Source organism: Pteronotus mesoamericanus, unplaced genomic scaffold, assembly GCF_021234165.1.
Source record: "Pteronotus mesoamericanus isolate MK-2021 breed Mesoamerican mustached bat unplaced genomic scaffold, CSHL_Meso_final contig_116, whole genome shotgun sequence".
Lineage (NCBI taxonomy): Eukaryota > Metazoa > Chordata > Mammalia > Chiroptera > Mormoopidae > Pteronotus > Pteronotus mesoamericanus.
In genome coordinates, this window is record NW_026555027.1 from 24,603,241 (window position 1) to 24,622,851 (window position 19,611).

The following is a 19,611-nucleotide window of genomic DNA, read 5'->3' on the forward strand; positions in this document are numbered from 1 at the left end:
TTAACTTATTATTTTTAATTTTTTTCAATTACAGTTTACATTCACTATTATTTTGTATTAGTTGCAGGCGTACAGCATAATGGTTAGTTAGACAACCCTATACCCAAAGTGACCCCTTAATACTTCCAGTAAACACCTGGCACCTTACATAGTTATTACATTATTGACTTTATTTCCTATGCAGAGGCATTTAATTTTTTAAGTTACAGAAACTTTTAATAATTTGACATTTCCCCCCTCCCCATGAAGTTTTATTTTTTAAGTGGTTACTTTAATTCTTCTAACTTTTAGTTTTTCAACAAATGCTTATCGACAGCTTACTAAAGAATAAAGCCCAGTACACTGAGTCCTACAGCTGACACAAAAGGGTATGTCCCCTCTGGCTGGAGAATGAAGAGATTAATACCAGTGCAAGGCAACATATGGTGGGAGCCACATGAATTACGGAAGCGGCCCCTGTTCTCACAGGTGGCAGGGGAAAGCATCACCAAAAGGTGGGGTTAGGCATGGCCTTAAGTGACAGGAAGGATTCAGAAAAGTGGAGAGCTTCTGTGTAAGAAGAGCTAAATGAGGTATTTAGTGTGGATTTTGTTTTTAATCATGCCTAGCCTGATACCTAATTCACTCACACTTATTAAAATGTTTATCAGAAATTTCTTCACTGGCGCATTCACATTAAAGTTATTCCTGTAACTTAATTTGATATAGAAAGCACTTTAATGTAAGATGAGTCTATCTTGGAGCCCATCCAAGAGGGGTTATTAGAGACACTTCAGGAGACTCATTGACATATATAACTTAGTGCTGTAGCATAAGCTTCCAGACTAACAAACAAGCCACATTCTACTTAAGCAGCTTTCTCATCTTTCAAATTATTTGTGGATATCAGTTCTGAAAATTTATGTCCAGGGATATGGGACTTAGGAACACAACCTTAAATGTTGGGTTGGATGGATTTCTTATCTGTGCTTTGCATGCTTTGTTTTGAAAGGGAAACCAGTGGCTGTGTTTGGTTAAAAATCATGTTCATAACAAATTATTTTAAAAACTTTAAAACTTCAAGTAAGTTTTATGGAATGTTTTATCTGTTTATAAATTTTATTGGGTAGCTTTGTTTGTTTATTTATTTATTGAATAGCCAGTTTGCTGCTGTTCATTTTTTCTCATACTTGTAAAACACATGAAAATGCTTCATATTTCAGTATCTGAACATTTTGTTTTCAGTATCTATATTGTACTCTCAAAAAGACTTTCACAGATATTTCCACTCTTGATGAAAATTTGCATCAATTTAAGCTGAAAGTAAGATATCCTTTTGTGTTATTCATGTATTTAAAGCAGTCTATTAGTACATAAATATTTTTTTCATGGAGGAGTAGCATCAGTAATTCTAACTATGAAACCCATAAACCCAAACTCTTTGTAACATAAAATGCATTTTAACTTTGGGTAGATTCATAAAATATTAATATTCAAAAGGAGTCCATTGAAGATGAGATTTCCATGTGTAAGATACCTTTCATGAAAAGTCCCATTCTTTTACACCATGATTACGGCTTGGGTAAGAGTGCCATCTGCTGTTCTCAGCCTGGCATCACTGCCAGTTTAGAGATTTGTTTATGTTTATAAATGGGGTACAAATTAAAATTTTGTCTTTTCAAATAAAAGGTTTATTTTGGAATTTGTTATCTTTATCTATAGTTTTAAATTTGCATACCATTTGATATCTTAAAAGAAAGTTCTATAAATGTCGTATCAGTGAAATTAATTGTCAAATATATAACGTGAAGTAGCAGATGAGCCTAATTTGTATAATATAACATCAATAGTAACTAATAAAATATTTTATTTTAATTCTTCATCACAAAAGTAACAAAATGATTTACCATGCACTGAGTCAGTATTGATTGTTTTATAGTCTGTCCTGACTTGTTTTTCTGACGCCATTATTTTTTATTTTACTACTATGAAGTATGTCTCCCTTCTACTGACATCTTACAAACAACCCCTATTGAGGTCATTTTACCTACCAATAGTATGTTTATCAAGTGCTAGTAGATATTCCTTCATGTTTGCAATGTTAATATTTTTTAAATCCTATAATTTTAATTCTCCAAGTAACTATCACTTTTGTTTTTACTTCATGGTTGACGAATACAAGATACTTTCTGTGCTAGGCATTCATGCCAAGTATTTAAACAATGACTAATCTTCATTCACATTTTTCTCAGTCTACCAAATGTTTAAATGACGAATTGGCATATATAACTTAACCTGAATTTAAAACAATTGAATATGTATTATTAATGTGTTTTATTGTGCTTCCCAAAATGACACGGTTATACTCAAGACATACAGTTGTGGACATTGATGTTAGAATTTTGAGTATGAAGCAGTTTAACATGTTTTTATGCCTGTTGTTGTTAGTGTGGAGCTGACCTATTATGAGGCTGAAAATGTAAATCTCCCATGGCTCTCTCAAATTTTAATTTAAATATCATTTTTACTCTTTAATTTAAATATTACACTCTTTAATTCAAATATCACCAGTAAAAGGGTTCCCACGTTGAAAGGTAAAAGCTGTGTTTGTTTACTTTCAGATTATGTCAGGCAAACTAGCTTTCCCCATCTGTCCTGTCACTTCATAGGTCCTGGATGATTGTTTAAAAAACACAAAGATAATGTTCTGTTTTTCTCTAATCTTTCTTCTTCCTTTCTTTATAATTTATCCAATGCTATTTTGTTAAACATACTAGCTGGCTTTATGTCCATATTTAAAGCTTGGAACACTATAAGCTTTATACATCGAGTGCTGTTTGTGAGCTCACCTCTGACATTTAATACTAATGATGTGCTTTGTAAATCCAAATGAGAGAATATGTTAAAGAAGAATTCCAAAGGGTCAAACAGTTGATACATATGAGACATCATCCTGAAATCAGAAATATTTGACTTTTACTCATGAAGTAATAGTGAGCTAATCAAGACCCATACAAACAAATTGTTTTCATATTGATAAATTAAAGTATCATGTGGAATGGTATAAATTATAATTTTTCTCTGTTATATTAACAGTAATAAAAATATTATCCACTGGTGTGAGATGTGTTAATATTAATAAATTAGCTGGGCAAAGAATATTCTCTCATTTCACATGCTCAATTAGTACACTGCATAATTAAAATCCACAGGAGCTTTTATTCTACAGCATGTGGAACTATTAGCTCTTCCATGACACTCTAACAGTGCTTGCTTTTATGTAGGAAAATACATCCTTCCAAAGCTGGGGGCATTGGCTCTGGAGGCTGTTACTTTCAAACATTCCATGCAGAATTTCCCACATGAGAGCAGGCTCGTTCCAGCTGCCAGGGACACATCTTCGGAAGCGCTGTCTTTCTCTTAAATACACTGGCGCTTGCATAAGACTACATAATTTTAATTTGTGATTGGCCAAAAGTTGAGAAAAAGATTTTTCATAAAGTGTTCAGTATTAGCGAACTAATGAAATCAAACTCTTTTTCATACTTTCTATAACATTTAATTTTTTCAGCTTTTATCTCCTGGGATGTAAATATTACTTTGATGCAAATAATTCCACCTTCTAGTTACCAGTTATTACAGTTGTTTCTTAGAAAGTAAATCCACCTGCTAACCAGGTCTAAAATCCCAACAATTTTGGATGCCTTGGCTGAGTATACAGTAGCTCCTAATTTCTCTGTTTATTCATATTAACTTAGAACAAGAGTTTAAACAGCAAGGGTGTGAGTCAAATTGTTGCAGTTTTCCTGCCCAGCTACCATGTGAAAAAAAAGTATGAAATTACACATGCACATGGCTATTTATTAAAGTACTAACTGTAAATGCAAAAGACTGGAAACTTCTCAGATGGCCATCAGTAGGGCATTGGTGGGCAAAACTATCATAAATCCTTAAAAGAGATTGCTACGGCTGTAAAATAGAATGAGAAGGTCTCTATACTGCTATGGCGTGATAATGAAGACATATTGTTAAGTGAAAGAATATACATAGTAATGTGTATTATTCTATTTTGTGTAAGAAAGAAGAGAATATGTATATTTTCAGAAATAAACAATGGAAGGATAAAAACCAAAACTTAATAAAAGTGATTACCTATGAACTGGGGAGAGAACTAGGGGAACGGGAATGGAAAGGACCTCTATACATCTCTGAACGGTGGTGTTATAAGTTTTTACTTAAGACCCATGTGTTTTATATGATTAAAAAAACAAATATTAATTACAAAATCAGTAAAACGAAGCAAGACCTAAAAATAAAAAATGAATGGAAACAAACTAACCTAACTATATATCAAGTTGGTGACATAATCACATGGAGAATTATTTCAGGTGACTTTAGAGCATAGTGTTTTGACAGTTCATCAGTGAAATAAATTTTAAGATTAAAAAGAACCATAAAGGAATTTTAAATTGCATTAATTCATCTTATTAATAGTAATATTTCCCTTATTATTTTGAAATTAATACAAAATTCACATATTAGGAAAAACAATTATGCATTTTTGATCATTTATCATTAAGGCCTATGTTTTTTAGAGTAAGAGAAAAGATATATAAAACCATAGACTTTAAAAGTTCTATAATCTTTAATTCAGTGGGTAGTATCAGCATGCACTCAACAATTTTTCTCTTCCAAAAATGAGTACAAGTTTCCCTGCTACCCAGAAGAGCATTCTTATGAAATTTTTCATAAGTCAAAGTGCCATAAAGCAAAGAGGCAATTACCGTTAATTTATGTGAAAAAAGTTTTGAACATTCCCAGACCCAAAAAATAACCTACCAAATCGCACTGAATCATCTATAACAACAGCAACACAGGGTGAAAGCAGCGCCGCTCCCACTGCTCCATGAGCTGCCTCTGTAATGACTTGCTGCAAAATAAACGCTGAACACTATTTTCACTTTTTACCATTCTCCCATAAAAGTGAAAATCCTCTTAAGATTTTTTAGTTAGCAGAAGCACGTAGGTCTTTTGTAAAAGTGAAGTGGCGTAATGGGAACTTTTGAAAAGCGGAGGGGTGGAGGGGGAGATAGTTGTACTTCCTATCCCACCCACTGAAAAGGCTGGGCAACAATGGCGATCCAGTGACAGTGAGCACCCCTACTGCCCAGGTTATTGTCTCTAAAAACCATCCCTCACTAAAAGGTGTCCAAGCTCTTTAGAGAAATGACTGACTTCAAGTGTGGGATGGAAACTATTAGAGGAGCCTGGAACATCTTATCACACGTTAACTACTAGAGATCATGTCAAAAGGATTCAGGAACCACCTTGAAGAGGTTTCCACCACCCAAAGGCAGGGTAATTTGGGCATCAAAATATGAAAATGACTACCATGGACTGAAATACATTAACTATATAAATATTTATTAACTCATTAGTCATCTTCCGGCCAAAACTAATTGAGGGAATAAAGTTAATATATATTCTGTATAGACTATATTTTACAGCCACCATATAGTCAGTGAGGGAAGTTCTTCATTATAGAGGAATCAGAACTAATAAATGCAGGAAGAATAATAGAACTAGAAAATCACCATTTTGTAACCTCTGATGAAATGGTAAATCTAAGCAACAAGTATTAATATCTGCTAAGATGTTTAAGTGAGAGGTTGATGGAGAACCTTACGATAGAAGGGTCAGGCCGACGTCACCTGGGGCCCGCTGTTCAACCTTAACCTCACTGACAGTGGGCGCAGCGCATCCTGGCAGATGTAATAGGAATTATATAGCAGCACCTGTGATATATTCTGATCAAAAGAAATTGAAACAATCTTATCAAAGCTCTAGATCTAACAACTGGTTTACACAAACTAGGAGAGATAGAGGAACGTGTTAAATGACACCATGAGAACGAAAATAAGCCAAATCCAGAAGGAGGAAATTTTTGAAGGGTAAATTACCCAGTTTCATCAATCAATAAATGGCAATGAAAGGAAGTACAGTGGACTGGAAGTGATTAAAAGAGATTTGAGATACTAACCAAGTACAATGCGTAGGTCTTGTTTGGATCCTGTTTCAAGCAAACCAACCGTAAATACAAATGTTTTTGGACAATCAGTGCAAATTAAACATGGACTGTATCAGGTGATATTAAGGGAATTATTGGTAATATTGGCTGTGAAGATGGTATTGTAGTTGCTGGTTGTATTATTTTTTTTCTTAAGCCCTATCTGAGATGTCTACTAAAATATTTAGGGGTAGCATGGTAGCATGTCTGGGATTTACTTTTAAATACTCCAGGTCCACCAAAAAAAAGCTGAAATGAGGATGGATATATTAAGAATAACAGAAAGGTAATGACTGTAGAGCTGGATGATGAGTACAGGTGGATTTATTGTGCCCTATTCCTTTTATGTGTATTTTCAAAATAAAGCGAGGGTGGGGGGATTCCTTGTTTTGTTTTGTTTTTTAAGTTCTCCTGCCAGATTAGCCCAGATCAGCTTAGATCATTGTAGCAGTGCCTTCTCAGCAATGTTTTAAGTTTTCAGGTGAGAGTCTTAGTGTGTAGGGACGTTATATTGCAGATCTCAGGGGAAGAAAAGTTTCTTGCTGTAGCTTAACTATAACTATAGCTTTTCATCCCGTTAAATTTGTCTTTTCATCCAGTTAAATTTTGTAAGGAAAAAATTACTTCATAGAAAGAAAGAACACTGCTTAGGTATAGTGTAGTTAACAAGCTTATATGCCAAAATACACTGACATTGTACTTTTTTTTCTTTTAGACCAAACCACCCTGGTAGAACAAGTAAAAAGAGTAAAAGAAATTGAAGCCATTGAAAGTGATTCTTTTGTTCAGCAGACATTCAGATCAAGTAAAGAAGTCAAAAAGGTAAGTTTTCATCCAGGCGTTATGAATAAGCCTTTAGATTCCAGCTGAAGAGATGTTTTATTAATGGATTTCACTTAAATGTAAGTGCTTCTTCTAATAGATAGATGAAGTAGGGTGAGAGCATGTCAGCATGTTATTGAGAGAGAGAGAATGAACCAGTGAGAATCAGTTTAAGTTTAACTTGTCAAAAATGTACTTGTAAAAATGTATCTGATGCCATTTTTATTTTAAAATTCACTGCAAAGACAAAGTAAAATGTCAACCCAACAGTTCTATAACAGTAATACACATTTCATGAACATAAATATATGGTTTCCTTTTCAAGTGTGTATATCTACTTTTTGAATTGACATTGGTAGAGGAAAAACTAGAAAAGGGCTTTAACAATAAAATTATAATCCAAATAGTATCATAACATATATCTACACTCTTGCCCAGGCAGGTGGGCATCACTTTTTCAACTGTAGTAAGAGGGGCTTTGATTGTCATTTTATTTCTGTTGAATATTTTGTGTATTCTTTCAGTCATAATTAGGGCTGCTTTTCCTTTGGTATGAAAAGTCATTCTACATGAAATACATGTAATTCTTAGTAACATACATATTACAAAGACATAGTAAAGTTACCAATTATTCAAAACTATTTTACATCTATAAATTATAGAAAGTAATAAAATCAATCTGGAAAGCCTAGACTTAGCTAGTTTAGGTTGGAAAAGTATGACAGAGAATCAAAAGCTGTCTAGAAATATTATTAATTCAGCACTGTGAGTTGAGTCAGAAATGTATTTAAATATTTTACCAGCATTTTTGTTTCTTTCCTGTAAAACCACAACCAAAGTACAGAAACCCTGGGTTTAGCAATGGGAAAGCAGTGGTCAAAAGCATGGAATGTAGAGCAAGACACACCTGGAACCACATTCTGGTTCCACCATTTACTGGCTATCATTCTTAAACTTCATAACTTCATTAAACATTGACTTTTCTTAATCACTGTATTTCACAATGATCAGAAGAGCAGTGATGCACCAACAATGAATAAACTCACACTTGACTGTAATATGAAACAGAGGGCCAATTTATTAGTTTAGAAAGTGATATCCTCTTTCAGTTTCTAAAATGGCTGTGTCTACAGTACAAGGTAGGAATTCAGAAAGCCCAAGAAGCTGAATTATTTATTAGGAGATTACTTAGCACAGGGAGGTAAATTATCTTGAAGACTGTTTCATCCAGATCATGGGGAGACATGATGGGCTGTCCCTGACACACAACAAAGACTCTCTTGAGGACTAAATTACCCATGACCCAAATTTCAGCATCTTTCTCCTCTGGAGAGTTCTACACCCATGGGTATAAAGTGTGTGTCTCTGATAAAGGCTTTTCTATTCTAGCCACCCCTTCAGTTGATGGAGTCTTTCTTTGTCTGTGTTAATTCCACTAATTAAGCTAGGGAGCAGTTACCAGAAAAGTGGCTGTTACTAATGACATGCTAGACATTGTGTCATGTGCAACACATATCGATTTAACTAGTTTCATCCTCTGCAAGCATATTTCTCTTGTGAGTAGATAATCTGATAGCTCCTGCAAGAACATCAACTTCAGGAACCAAGATGCAGCTGGTTTTCAAACTGCTGTCCTGAATAAGCTTGTTTCCACTTATTCAGCCTTAAAATTGTTATATCTAGCAGATATCCACCTATGTTTAAAAAGAGGGTAATTTGTTCTTTAACTTGGAAGTACAATTTGAAAACAGTCTTTTCTTACTGAACCACCAGGTGGCTGTATTACTCAAAGCCAGATGCTTGATAGTGACCATGTTGAGGGCTTTTTAATAGTCAAATTTTCTCTTAACAGTTTTCCTCGCGTAAATAAAGAAACAATTCATGGTTCTCCTCACATATTTTTAATTACGTATTATTGAATAACTTCCATGCTCTGATTCAAACCTCTGAGAACTTCACTTACGTGTTCATAAGAACTTCTCAAAGAAATATGTACTGTGTAGGTAAAAATATAATGAGAATGCTTGATTTTTATAATAAAATGTTATCCCCACCATACATTTGGCAACTAGAATAACAGCATTCCACAATTTTTCAAGGCAGTTGTACGCAGACAGCTAGTCTACTTGCTAAGTCCTATCAAAGAATGGCTGAGGTATGCAGAATGACACGCTCTTATATTTTCTGCACAGCAACAGACTACCAAAAAAATGATGCCTTGGACCCTTTTGGGTTAGACTGCTTCCCATTTTCCCTATGCAGAATATTGGGCTTTGCTGTTATACGTCTTCAGTTTTATAAAGAGTCAGTATCATATCACTTACATAAGGGCTGTGAGTCTTCTAGGTCCAGTATGTTAGAGGCATAGAAACATTTGACACTTGGCGGGCGGTGGTGGGGGCGGCGGGGAGCTGACTATTGGCTCCAAAATATCAGAATAAAATGGCCACATCAAATTTAACAAATAATTCTTTAAATATTATTATGTCACTTGTTACAACTGTTGATTATGTATTTATTTTGGTATTTATTGATTAGCAATCTGTAGGTCCTATTAACAAAATGCAAACATGACATCAGTATCATGATACATAATACACGGATGAACCTTGAAAACATTGTGCTAAATGAAAGAAGCCAGTCACAAAGAAAACACATATTGTATGATTTCTTATATATGAAATGTCCAGAATAGACATCCACAGAGAGAGACAACAGATTAGTGGTTGCCTAAGGATGGGAGGGTGGGGAGAAATGGGGAGCAGTGACTTCTAATGGATGTGGAGTTTGGGGAAGGGTGACGGAAATGTTCTAGAGTTGCTTGTGGTGATGGTTACAAAACAATGTGGATGCGCTGAAAACCGTATGAATTGTAATATGTGGGTTATATCTCAGTAAGACTTTTATTTAAAAAAAATTACCTATGAATTTTCCTTTTATACTTAAAGAGGTCAAATAAGTGCTGGAGATTTGTTGCAAGCTTGTTTTGTAATAGAATTTACATATAAGGAATATTTTTTTCAATAGTATAGACTCTTAAGTACCAATTTCTTTAGAAAATTATGCTGATCATAAGAAATGATAAACATTTTGCTAATGTTTTAATTTTTTTTTTTTGCTTCTTTTAGGAATAATTATTTCTTCTTCAGTAACCTAGGACTTTTTTGTGTTTAGTATCATCTCAAATGAGACTATTGTGCTACTGTTATTCAAAATCAGAAATATTAACACAAAATTCTAATTGTATATTGTGATGCAGTTAATGTGTGTTTTATGTTTCAGTCAGTGGAACCTAGTGAAGTGAAGCATACAACTGCAACATCAGGACCAGCATCGGTGGTTGCTGATCTACCCAGTAATGAAAAAGAAATAGACCCCAACAGCATCCCTACTGCTATCAAGTACCAAGATGACAATTCTCTGGCTCATCCCAATGTAAGATCCTTAAACCTTAAGACTGTCAATTGAAGTCTAGTTGACTGAAATTCATTCAGACTGTTGTCCTTGTGTGTTGACGACAAGAAGACCATTGAAGGAAATGGATTCATATGTTCTGATTTGCTAAAAACAGGCAGTTGAGCCAGCGGGGAATGGGGAGGCAGGTAATGCTGGAAAGAAGGGGAAGGGACTAGTCAATGAGCGTGTCCGACAGACCCATCGACATGAGCAACGGTGTGGGGATTGACTTTGGGAGCAGGGTGTGGGCTGGGTGGAGGAGGGCAAAGGGGAGAAATCGGGATGGCTGTAAGAGAATAACAATAATAAAAAAGTCGGTAGCTGACCCTGAGCCCTCAGAGCTGTTGTGTGTATTTGCATATGTCCAACACATGTTGCCTGGCTTTTAAAAGTAGTCTTTCTATGGTTAAGAAAAATAGGCAAAAATAAGAGTTTTGTTTTGTTTTTAATCTGCCTCTAAAAGATCTATTTCAGGCTGAGCTTTAGTTGACTCATTGATTATGAACATGTCCCTGACATATTTTGCAATTTCTGTAAAATGGTGTCATTTCACTCTGTCAGGAAGATCGCAGGAAATAAACTTCAAAAATAACGTATAAAATGGTAAACCAAATGATGCTGATATTATTCCTTTTACTCCAAAGCTACGTGATCATTATCAATTCCAAATAGATGATCTTCAATTAAGAAGTCATCAAGAGTTAAAACAGTATCCAAATCTCATGCTAAAAGATTATTTTATAAAGGTGATTTGCATCATGTAAGATCAAATCCAGGTTATTGGCAGACAATAACATTCTTTTCTTTTTTAATTTCAGCTATTTATTGAGAAAGCTGATGCTGAAGAAAAGTGGTTCAAGAGATTAATCGCTCTTCGACAAGAAAGGCTCATGGGCAGCCCTGTGGCCTAAATGATACATGTGGTTGAATTAACATAACGTTGAAAATTTAGGTTTTTAAATCCCAATTTAACTTTTTACTCTTAAAAAGAATTGGCCCAATTATATAAAAAGGTAATTTCACTTCATTCTTGTTTCATGTGGTCTTGAATATTTGTCTATTTGAACTTAAATATTGTGAGTATTAACACTAGTATAAAATTGAGAAATGCATGAAATTATCCTACTGTTAATAAAGCTAATCCTTAAAATATCAATCTTAAAATAAATGGCACACAGGAGTGTTTCTGAGTACAATTTTTATAATATCAAGTTGTCATTTAAAGACATAGTTTTGATTAATCATGCATATATAAGAATCAAACTCTGTGCTATAAATATGAGATTCCATCTTCCATGTATTATGAAACCATTTTGAATCTTTTATTTCACCTTACTGGAAAATTTTAGGCCAATAAAAAGCACTCTTAACAGTCTGAGCAGAATGAGCATGTTAATATTAAAAGAATAGTACATTTATTAAAAAATTTTCTTGAAAATTAAATAAATTGATGATTTCTTGCTTAGAGATCAGGTTTTACTAAGTGCTTCTTTTGAACATGTTGGCAGATCTCAGCTCATTCTTTTAGAAATCACATGTTCATGCTAGACCTAACCAGCTTGCCAAATACCCATGATAGGGAAATCACGTCTGAGGAAACAGGTAAGAGTTCTCGCTTCAGTCTTGCTTAACCGTCTGCTGTTCCCTGTAGAGGAAGCCGGCTAATTGTAATTTTGAGAAGGCTACCTGGCACTGTAGAATACCTTTCTCTAGTAGCTTGAATGAAAATCAACTATGCTTTCCACACTGAGCATGCCAGAGATAAGGACTTTTAGGCCTTGCCTTACAAAACTAGTTGTCAACAGCTGACATAAATGTTTCCCTTTCCTATTTTGGTCTGTTGTCTGGTCGCACTGTAAGTTAGTCTCTGTGAAGACTGTACCTCCGAACACAAGATAAACATGAAGAGTTTTGGGGATAGGATGACCAATCTATAGGACATCTAATGATATCTTTTTTTATATTTCTGAAACTATTACAATTCTATTTCCTGTTAAAAAATGAAAAATATAAAGAGCTTACACTTAATCGCAAAAGGTATGGCAAAGAGACTGATAATAACATGTGTTTTCAGAAAATCGTTTTCACACTTTAAGTAGATTCTAGTGTTCTTTTTTCCTTAGCTGTAAGTGTCCCATATGAACTCAGGTTTGAATGGGTTTTAATCTAGATATATAAAATTTTAGTGACTTTAAAAAAGGATTACAGTTTCTGGAGTATTTTGTATTTCATTCTTTGTATAACTTGTGAGCAGTAAAAGTATACTGTCCCCCTTCTGGAAAGTATGTTTAGTGGCAAGAACATGGGTTGTCACTGGGGCCACAAGTGACTCCCCGAAGAACCTGGACCAGGCCTTTTTCCTCACTATGACTGATGTTCCTCATCCATAAAATAGTAGAAATGTTGTGATCTACTTTAATTATGAGTAATGTCAGTATTGTTTGGCAAGTAGCCCAAAGTACAGAAACTTGAACAGTAATAGATTTGTATTTTAAAGCTAAATTTTTCATAAAGATAGAAAATTGGTTTTCTTTTTAATTACCTTAACTTTAGTCCCTGCAGGAACTCAGTGACTATTATCCCTTCTTTCTGACTTCTTCCTAATATGATTCATTTTAATGCATTATTAACTGCATTTACCTGCATTCCTATTGAAGGCTACGATATCACCACACAAACCAAATCAAATTTAATGAGAAAGACTTCATAGAACACTGTCAAACACATCACCACACTCAGGCTAGGTGATGCAGCTTGGCCTTCTTTAATATCCTAACATAATGAGCCTATAAAAACAGAACAATACGTTTCATGTCACTTGAATAAGAACAATAATTAGGACTTACATGAGACCTGAAAGCATTTTATGAAATGTTGACTCTGTGTACAATGATGAGTACTAATTAATACAAGTTGGATTTTCATTCCTGAAGTGAGTCCATTCTCAGGGAAAATGAGTAAGGACACTTTTTTTCCTGGCACCCCCCGGTTACGGGGAGGGAGATACGTTAAGTATGTAAGGATAGAACCCTTTGAATCATTAACCTGCTTCACTTCAGCATCCTAGCGTATGAAATGAGGATACTGATAGTGGATTTGCCTACTTTGATTTTTCAGTAAGATAACCTAAAAGAAAGCCCTTCATAGAAAAAGTGTATGCTGGTGTAACATTTTGGCTTGGTAGCCATCTTAATGAAATATGAAACAGATAGTCGCCCAGAAAATGATTTCAAAAGCTACACCCCAGCTTCAATGCAGTGTACTCCCTCTGTTTGTGTTTGTACTATCATGGCCAATAGACCCCATTGCCACTGTCCCCAGCTGTCTCTGAGCTCCCCTACTGCCAAGACCACAAGAAACCCTCCTTGCTCTGCAGTTAGTGACCTCACTGACTTGAGGAATCTCAGGTCTTCGCCTATCAGATTTACCCACTTTTTAAACTTTTTTTTTAAATACCTAGCTTGTTCTGGGCACAAGAAGGGCAACTGGGTGTACAGAGGCTTCATTGTGAAGCCCCAACATGTATATGATGTAAGAGACATAATATTTAGTGGCAGAGGAGAGGATATGGGTGCAAAGGAGAAAGAAATAACTCCAAGTTATAAAATTAAGGTGGGCTTAGTGGAAGAAATCACAACGGATAAAGACGTGAGCGGAGAAGGCTCATGGAGCCACAAGAGCTCACACCCCCACACCCATCCAATCCATCTTTCCGATAGCTGCTCTAGAAGGCTGGGAGCTGTTGCGGTTCTAACCCAGGGAAGAGTCCCTTTCATAAAGACCCAAGTGGCCCCTCCCTCTCAATGCTGTTAAAAATCCAGGAAAAATTTGAAGTTCCTGGTCACTCGCTGGCATTTTCTGATCATTTCTTCCTTTTGGGGGAGAATTGACTGAACGAGCTAACCCTTCATTTGGCCACTGGCATCAACAGTCTTTGGATCCCCACTGCTTGTCAGCCAAGATGACATGAGCCAAGCTATGCAATGCTAGTTGAAACGTTTTCAGTACCTCTAGGAAAGAATTACATCTGCCAGTAAGGCCTTGATGTGAACCACTACATGTTCCCGACACTGTTTTTCTCCTGTGTGTTATATCAAGCATCAGTTTGAAGCTAAAGGACACAGTTCACTTGCCTGTGGTTAGATCATGCCATAAATTTCCTTCGGTTGGGCATCAAGTGAAAATCATTAAGTGAGCAAATAGGGTAGTAACGAAAGCTAGAAATGAAACAAGATATGGAATATTTTTGATCCCTAAACTATGGATGAATTGATCTAGAAATCTTACGCCCCTGTTACTCCTTTGTTCCCCCCTTTCTTAGCCCCCATATTCCTTGTGAGTATTACAGAAGAGATTTTGAAACAGCTCTTGGCCATTACTCAGTTGATACAGCACTTGAATTGTTCAGAAAATGTTTGAATGCCATCCTTTAAATGTAAGCCTTACTCTCTGGAACTCCCTTGTGGAATAATAGAAAAACAAATCATCTTGTAAGAAATATCTGAGTCTTTACAGCAGAATAGGAATAAAAATGGAGGTAAGAAAAAAAGAACACTTTGTGAATCCTCAAGTCATCTTCATCTTGTATCACATGGATGGATGTTGATCAATATATTCAGCTTTTTTTGGTTGGTTTTTTTCCTAAATCAAAGAAAACGTTCTGTCATATATATTTCAAGCTATTTTTGCTGTCATATCCCCAGAATCTACCCCATGGCTTACACAAAGAAGGCTTTCAAAAAATATTTTTCAATGAAAGAAGAGTAGATTTGTTCATCTCAAATGAGCATTCTATTTAACAGTATGGTTATTTAAATTATTCGAGTTATTTGGAGCCAGTGCAAGAATAAATAGGTGTCTAAGTGTATTCCCAACAGAATTGAAAGCAGGGTCTTGAAGACCTGTTTCTACGCCCATGTCCATAACAGCATTATCCACAGTAGATAAATCATAGAAGCAACCCGAGTGTCCGTGGATGGATGGATGGATAAGTAAAATGTGGTACATACCAACAGTGAAATATTCTGCCTTCTAGAGGAAGGAACTTCTGCAATACACTACAATATGGATGAACCTTTAGGACTTTATGCCAAGGGAAATAATCCAATCACTATTTAGAGTAAGCAGACAAAATCATCAAGACAGAAAGTATAATAAAGGCTGCCAGGGGCTGGGGGAGGAGAAGAAGGGGAGTTACTGTTGAGTGGGTACAGAGTTACAGTTTTACAAGACGAAGAGTCGTGGGTATGAGTGGGGCGGCGGCCACAAAACAGTGCGAGTGAATTTAATACCGGTGAACTGTACATTTAAAAATGCTTATGATGATACATTTTATGTGTATTTTACCACAATAAGTATATGTAAATATACATGCACATATATAAAATAAATAAATAGATGAGTTTTATAACCAGATTCGTTTGGTTTCTCTGATTTCTCTCTCCAAATGTCTCTGAGCGGACAAAGACCTTTGGATGTCATGGAGACGTACGGAGGACATTGTGCCTCCTCTGTTGCATTAGGGACTAACAACAGGGGCTAGACTTTAAGCAAGAATCTTACTAGTCCTATACTTGCCAAACTTTCTTTCTGGTCTAATTATCTTACTGTATAAATAATACTTCAAATGACTTGGATGTGGTCATTCAGGGTCCACCTACTGTCTCTTGTGGCGGTTCTTCCTTGCAAGCCATAGGACAGTTTTCAAGAAATAAAGGCTACCAATAGTGTAAGACAACACTTTAAGCTCCACAATGTACCATTTTATTTTTAGGTCTTGAAAAGGAATGGCAAAATGATCCTGCTGCAGTTCTCAGAATGATGAACTGAACTGACCCTCTCTTACTAGCATCTCGTAACACGGTGCTCAGGCTGAAATCCCACAGTGTAAAAAACCTGGAATAGTGCAGGCTGCCTTCATAATCGTTTAAAAAAGGAACAGCTAAAATTCTATATCCTAAATTAAATCCGTAACTACAGTCTACCTATGCATGTTTCACAAAAATTATGTCATAAACTTAACATCGGATTGAAAAATATATATTTGAGAAATAAATATTTTCCAAAACACCAGCACAACAGACTGAACGACAATATTTAAGATTGGGTAGATTTTTTTAAAGCAAATTTTGTAACTGGTATATTTACATAGCCCCATTGGAGTTTTCCTCTTTCCTCTTCCTACTATGGTAAGGCTAATTGACCTGGAAAAGTTAACTCATGATAATTCATTTATTAATAGTTTAGAAAAAAATAACTTTTTTTTTAAATGCTCTGTATTTGAATCAGCTGCAATCTCATTATATGAAGAATGGAAAGTCATCCAAAATTTTAAACTCTGATAAATATACTGATCTCCATGTTGAAATATTTCATTAAAAAAACTTTATACACCTACCATAGAGCATAATTAGCATCCCATGCCATGTGTTACTTAATAGTTGCTCCATCAAAAACAGTTGAACCTTCAAAGAGAAAACCATTTTTACATTAACACTTGTTCTCCAACCACACATTTGAAAGATCGTGTGTGCTGTTTTCAGTAAAGGTGCTCAGAGACTCTTAATTCACTTGCTTTATAATTAATAAGAGAAGGTGACAAGTAGTTGGTAAATAGATTAGCATTCACCACAGCCTAGAAAATACCAGAGACAGTTTCCATCTCGGGCCCTTAACATTCCACTTTCTACATATTTTTATCTTACCATAAAAACTGTGCAATCTAATTCCCAGGAGACATTGTTCAATTTCTAAATCCCTTTGAAAGGCTTTTACACAGACCTTAGAAAGCTTTGAGTTATAAAAATATTGTGCTTATTCTCTCATTTTTTTGAAAAACAGGTTAGAATTCCCACAACCTATGACAAAAATCTGTAATTTGCTAACAAAGGCAGCATGGATTTGAGATGTATTTTTACTTTTAGAGTTAAAAAAATATAATTTAAATGTCAGTGAGGGTTTGAATATTGGATTCCAGTTCAGATATGCAATTTTTTAATTAAATATGAATGGCCACCATTTAATAATTCTCTTTGCAACTACTTTGGCATTTTTTTAGTATTCATGTATATATTATATAGAAATTACATAAACATGACAGCTAGCAAATGGTCATACACAATTTATTAAATCTCATTTGCTGACCTGATTAAAAAATATATAAAATAGAAGTTATAACAAGAATTCAGCTTTTTACATAATAGTTTTCATATTTTTGTCAGGCGTTTTATTTTTTCATTGGAAAATACTAAAAACACAAAAAAAGTAAACTGACTCATACACAACCAATCTGAATGGAAGGAAATGTCTGCCCCTCATATTCTGCTTTGTCCTCCCGTGCTTGGTGACCACTATCCTTCCCAGCCTTACCCTGTGTTTAAACAGAGAAGATGGTGACACATGGGCTCTCTGTTCAGACCATGGCAAACACATTGGTCTGCCGTTCACTTTTTTCTCTGAATATAAGCCTTGGATAACTTTCCAAATGGTGCTTTACTCTTTTTAATGGCTGTGTAGATTCCTAAGAGTGAATTGCTGAGCCACAGGGTATGTGCCTTTCACACATAAACTAGTAAGTACCAGCAACAGTAAGTGAGCTTTCTAATAGATGATTTCATGCAAATTAAGATTGCATCAATCTCTTCGAATCATTTAAAAGCTGCGAAGTCATTTTATAATTAGGATATTCTGTATGTAGCTAGTTCTCTCATCACCCCTTCATAGCCATTCTCCATTGTTTTTCCTCTCCGGTGACCCAGGAGGCTGACCTTTACAGGCCGCATCACCCAGTTTCCCTTGCCCTCTTGCTCTAGGTCCAGCTGATGGGAAGCCCTGGCGGGGAAAGCGAAGGAAGGAGAGAGATTTGGGTGTCTGTACCCCTGCTGGGCCATGTCTCCGGTGTGGCTGCTTTCCTAAGGCCGCAGCCCTTGGAGGCTGGCCCCTCTCCCAAGGGCAGAGCTCTCACCACGCTATAGCAGCAGCTCCCTCCTCCTGCCCCTTCAGACCTGGAGGCTGGAACAGTTTCCCGTGGCTGCTAGTCCCTGACTGGTTCCCTTAACCCTGTCCACAGTTCTGTATACAATGCCTTCATTAACCTTTTGAGTATGTCATCTGTCTACAGTCAAGAGTGAAGCTGATAAAATTACCCTCAAGGACCGTGTATCAATTACGATTAAGTATACCGATTAGTTTTTTCATAAACAATGGCAAGGGCAGCAACAGTGAACAGTGGCTTAAATTTAAAAACTTTATTTCTCTCTCAAGAGAAAGCCATTTAAAGGCAGGTATGGTGGGTTCATGCATCAGGAACCCAGGCTCTCATTCCACCATCCTCGGTAGGCGGCTCGCACCGCGTGGTTTGGGGTAGCTGCTGCAACTGTAGCCATCATGCCCGCATTCCAGGCTGTGTGAAGGATGGACTCCCTGTTAAGAAGCCTCGGACATTAATATTAAAGGACACTTGGAAGTTGTACCTCGTGGACTAGAACTTAGTCAAATGATTATTCCCCTGTTGCAGAAGAGATTGGGAAATGTATTTCAGCTTGTCATAGCAGAAAACATCCCGGTAAGTGTGATTCAGAAGCCAGTATTTCCTTCAAAAATAAAGTAAGATCCTGAAGAAACCTAGCTATATAGCACATCTACCCATTCAGATTTTCATTAATTCTGAAAACAATTTCATGGAATACTGCTGGGTGTCATAGTTCCTTTCTCAGCCCTCCTGAGGCCACTAGACAAATGCGCTTCTCAAGAAGTTGTGTTAAGCAGTAGCAACAATAGCTGTATGTGCAAACATTTCAGGTGGAGTGAGTGGCATTTAGGCCCTGAGAATTCCTAATCACCATTGCTCCTCAGCTCTCCAATCCTGGCCCATACTAATCAGTTAAGGGTGTTCTCTGACCCTGAACGTATCGCATTTGGAGAGATCTTGCATGAATGTTTCAGCTTGTCTGTATGTCATAATGGTAAGATATCTTGGGGGAAGGGTCCAGGGAAAGGAGACACCAAATCATCAATTTAACTCTGGTACCTCATCACCTGCTCTTGCATTTAAGTAGTTTCCATGTCTTTATTCAACTTTTTATCCTTTAAAGGTTAAAAAAAACCACCTTTCATTGATCTTATATTGTAAGCACATGGAAAATGCTCAATTCAATTATAATTCTACATTTGTCAACCAATTTTGATCAATGATTTCTGTCTCCACCAGCAGGGTCTTCCTGTCAACAAGTATTTTAATTTACTGAAGATTGATTTAACCAAGCGCATGATTTTATGTGAGTGAAGCA

General features: G+C 35.9%; 1 protein-coding gene across 1 annotated transcript in view; it reads left to right on the forward strand.

Moving 5' to 3' along the window:
* The window catches only part of RSRC1 (arginine and serine rich coiled-coil 1), a 315,111-nt gene extending 303,619 nt beyond the window's left edge, over window positions 1-11,492 (forward strand). The window contains exons 8-10 of the mRNA XM_054580020.1: window positions 6,762-6,868; window positions 10,151-10,303; window positions 11,143-11,492. Of these exons, the coding sequence (XP_054435995.1) occupies window positions 6,762-6,868; window positions 10,151-10,303; window positions 11,143-11,235 (353 nt within the window). The 3' untranslated portion in view covers window positions 11,236-11,492. The remainder of the gene's footprint in view (window positions 1-6,761; window positions 6,869-10,150; window positions 10,304-11,142) is intronic.
* Window positions 11,493-19,611: the final 8,119 nt, after the last annotated feature.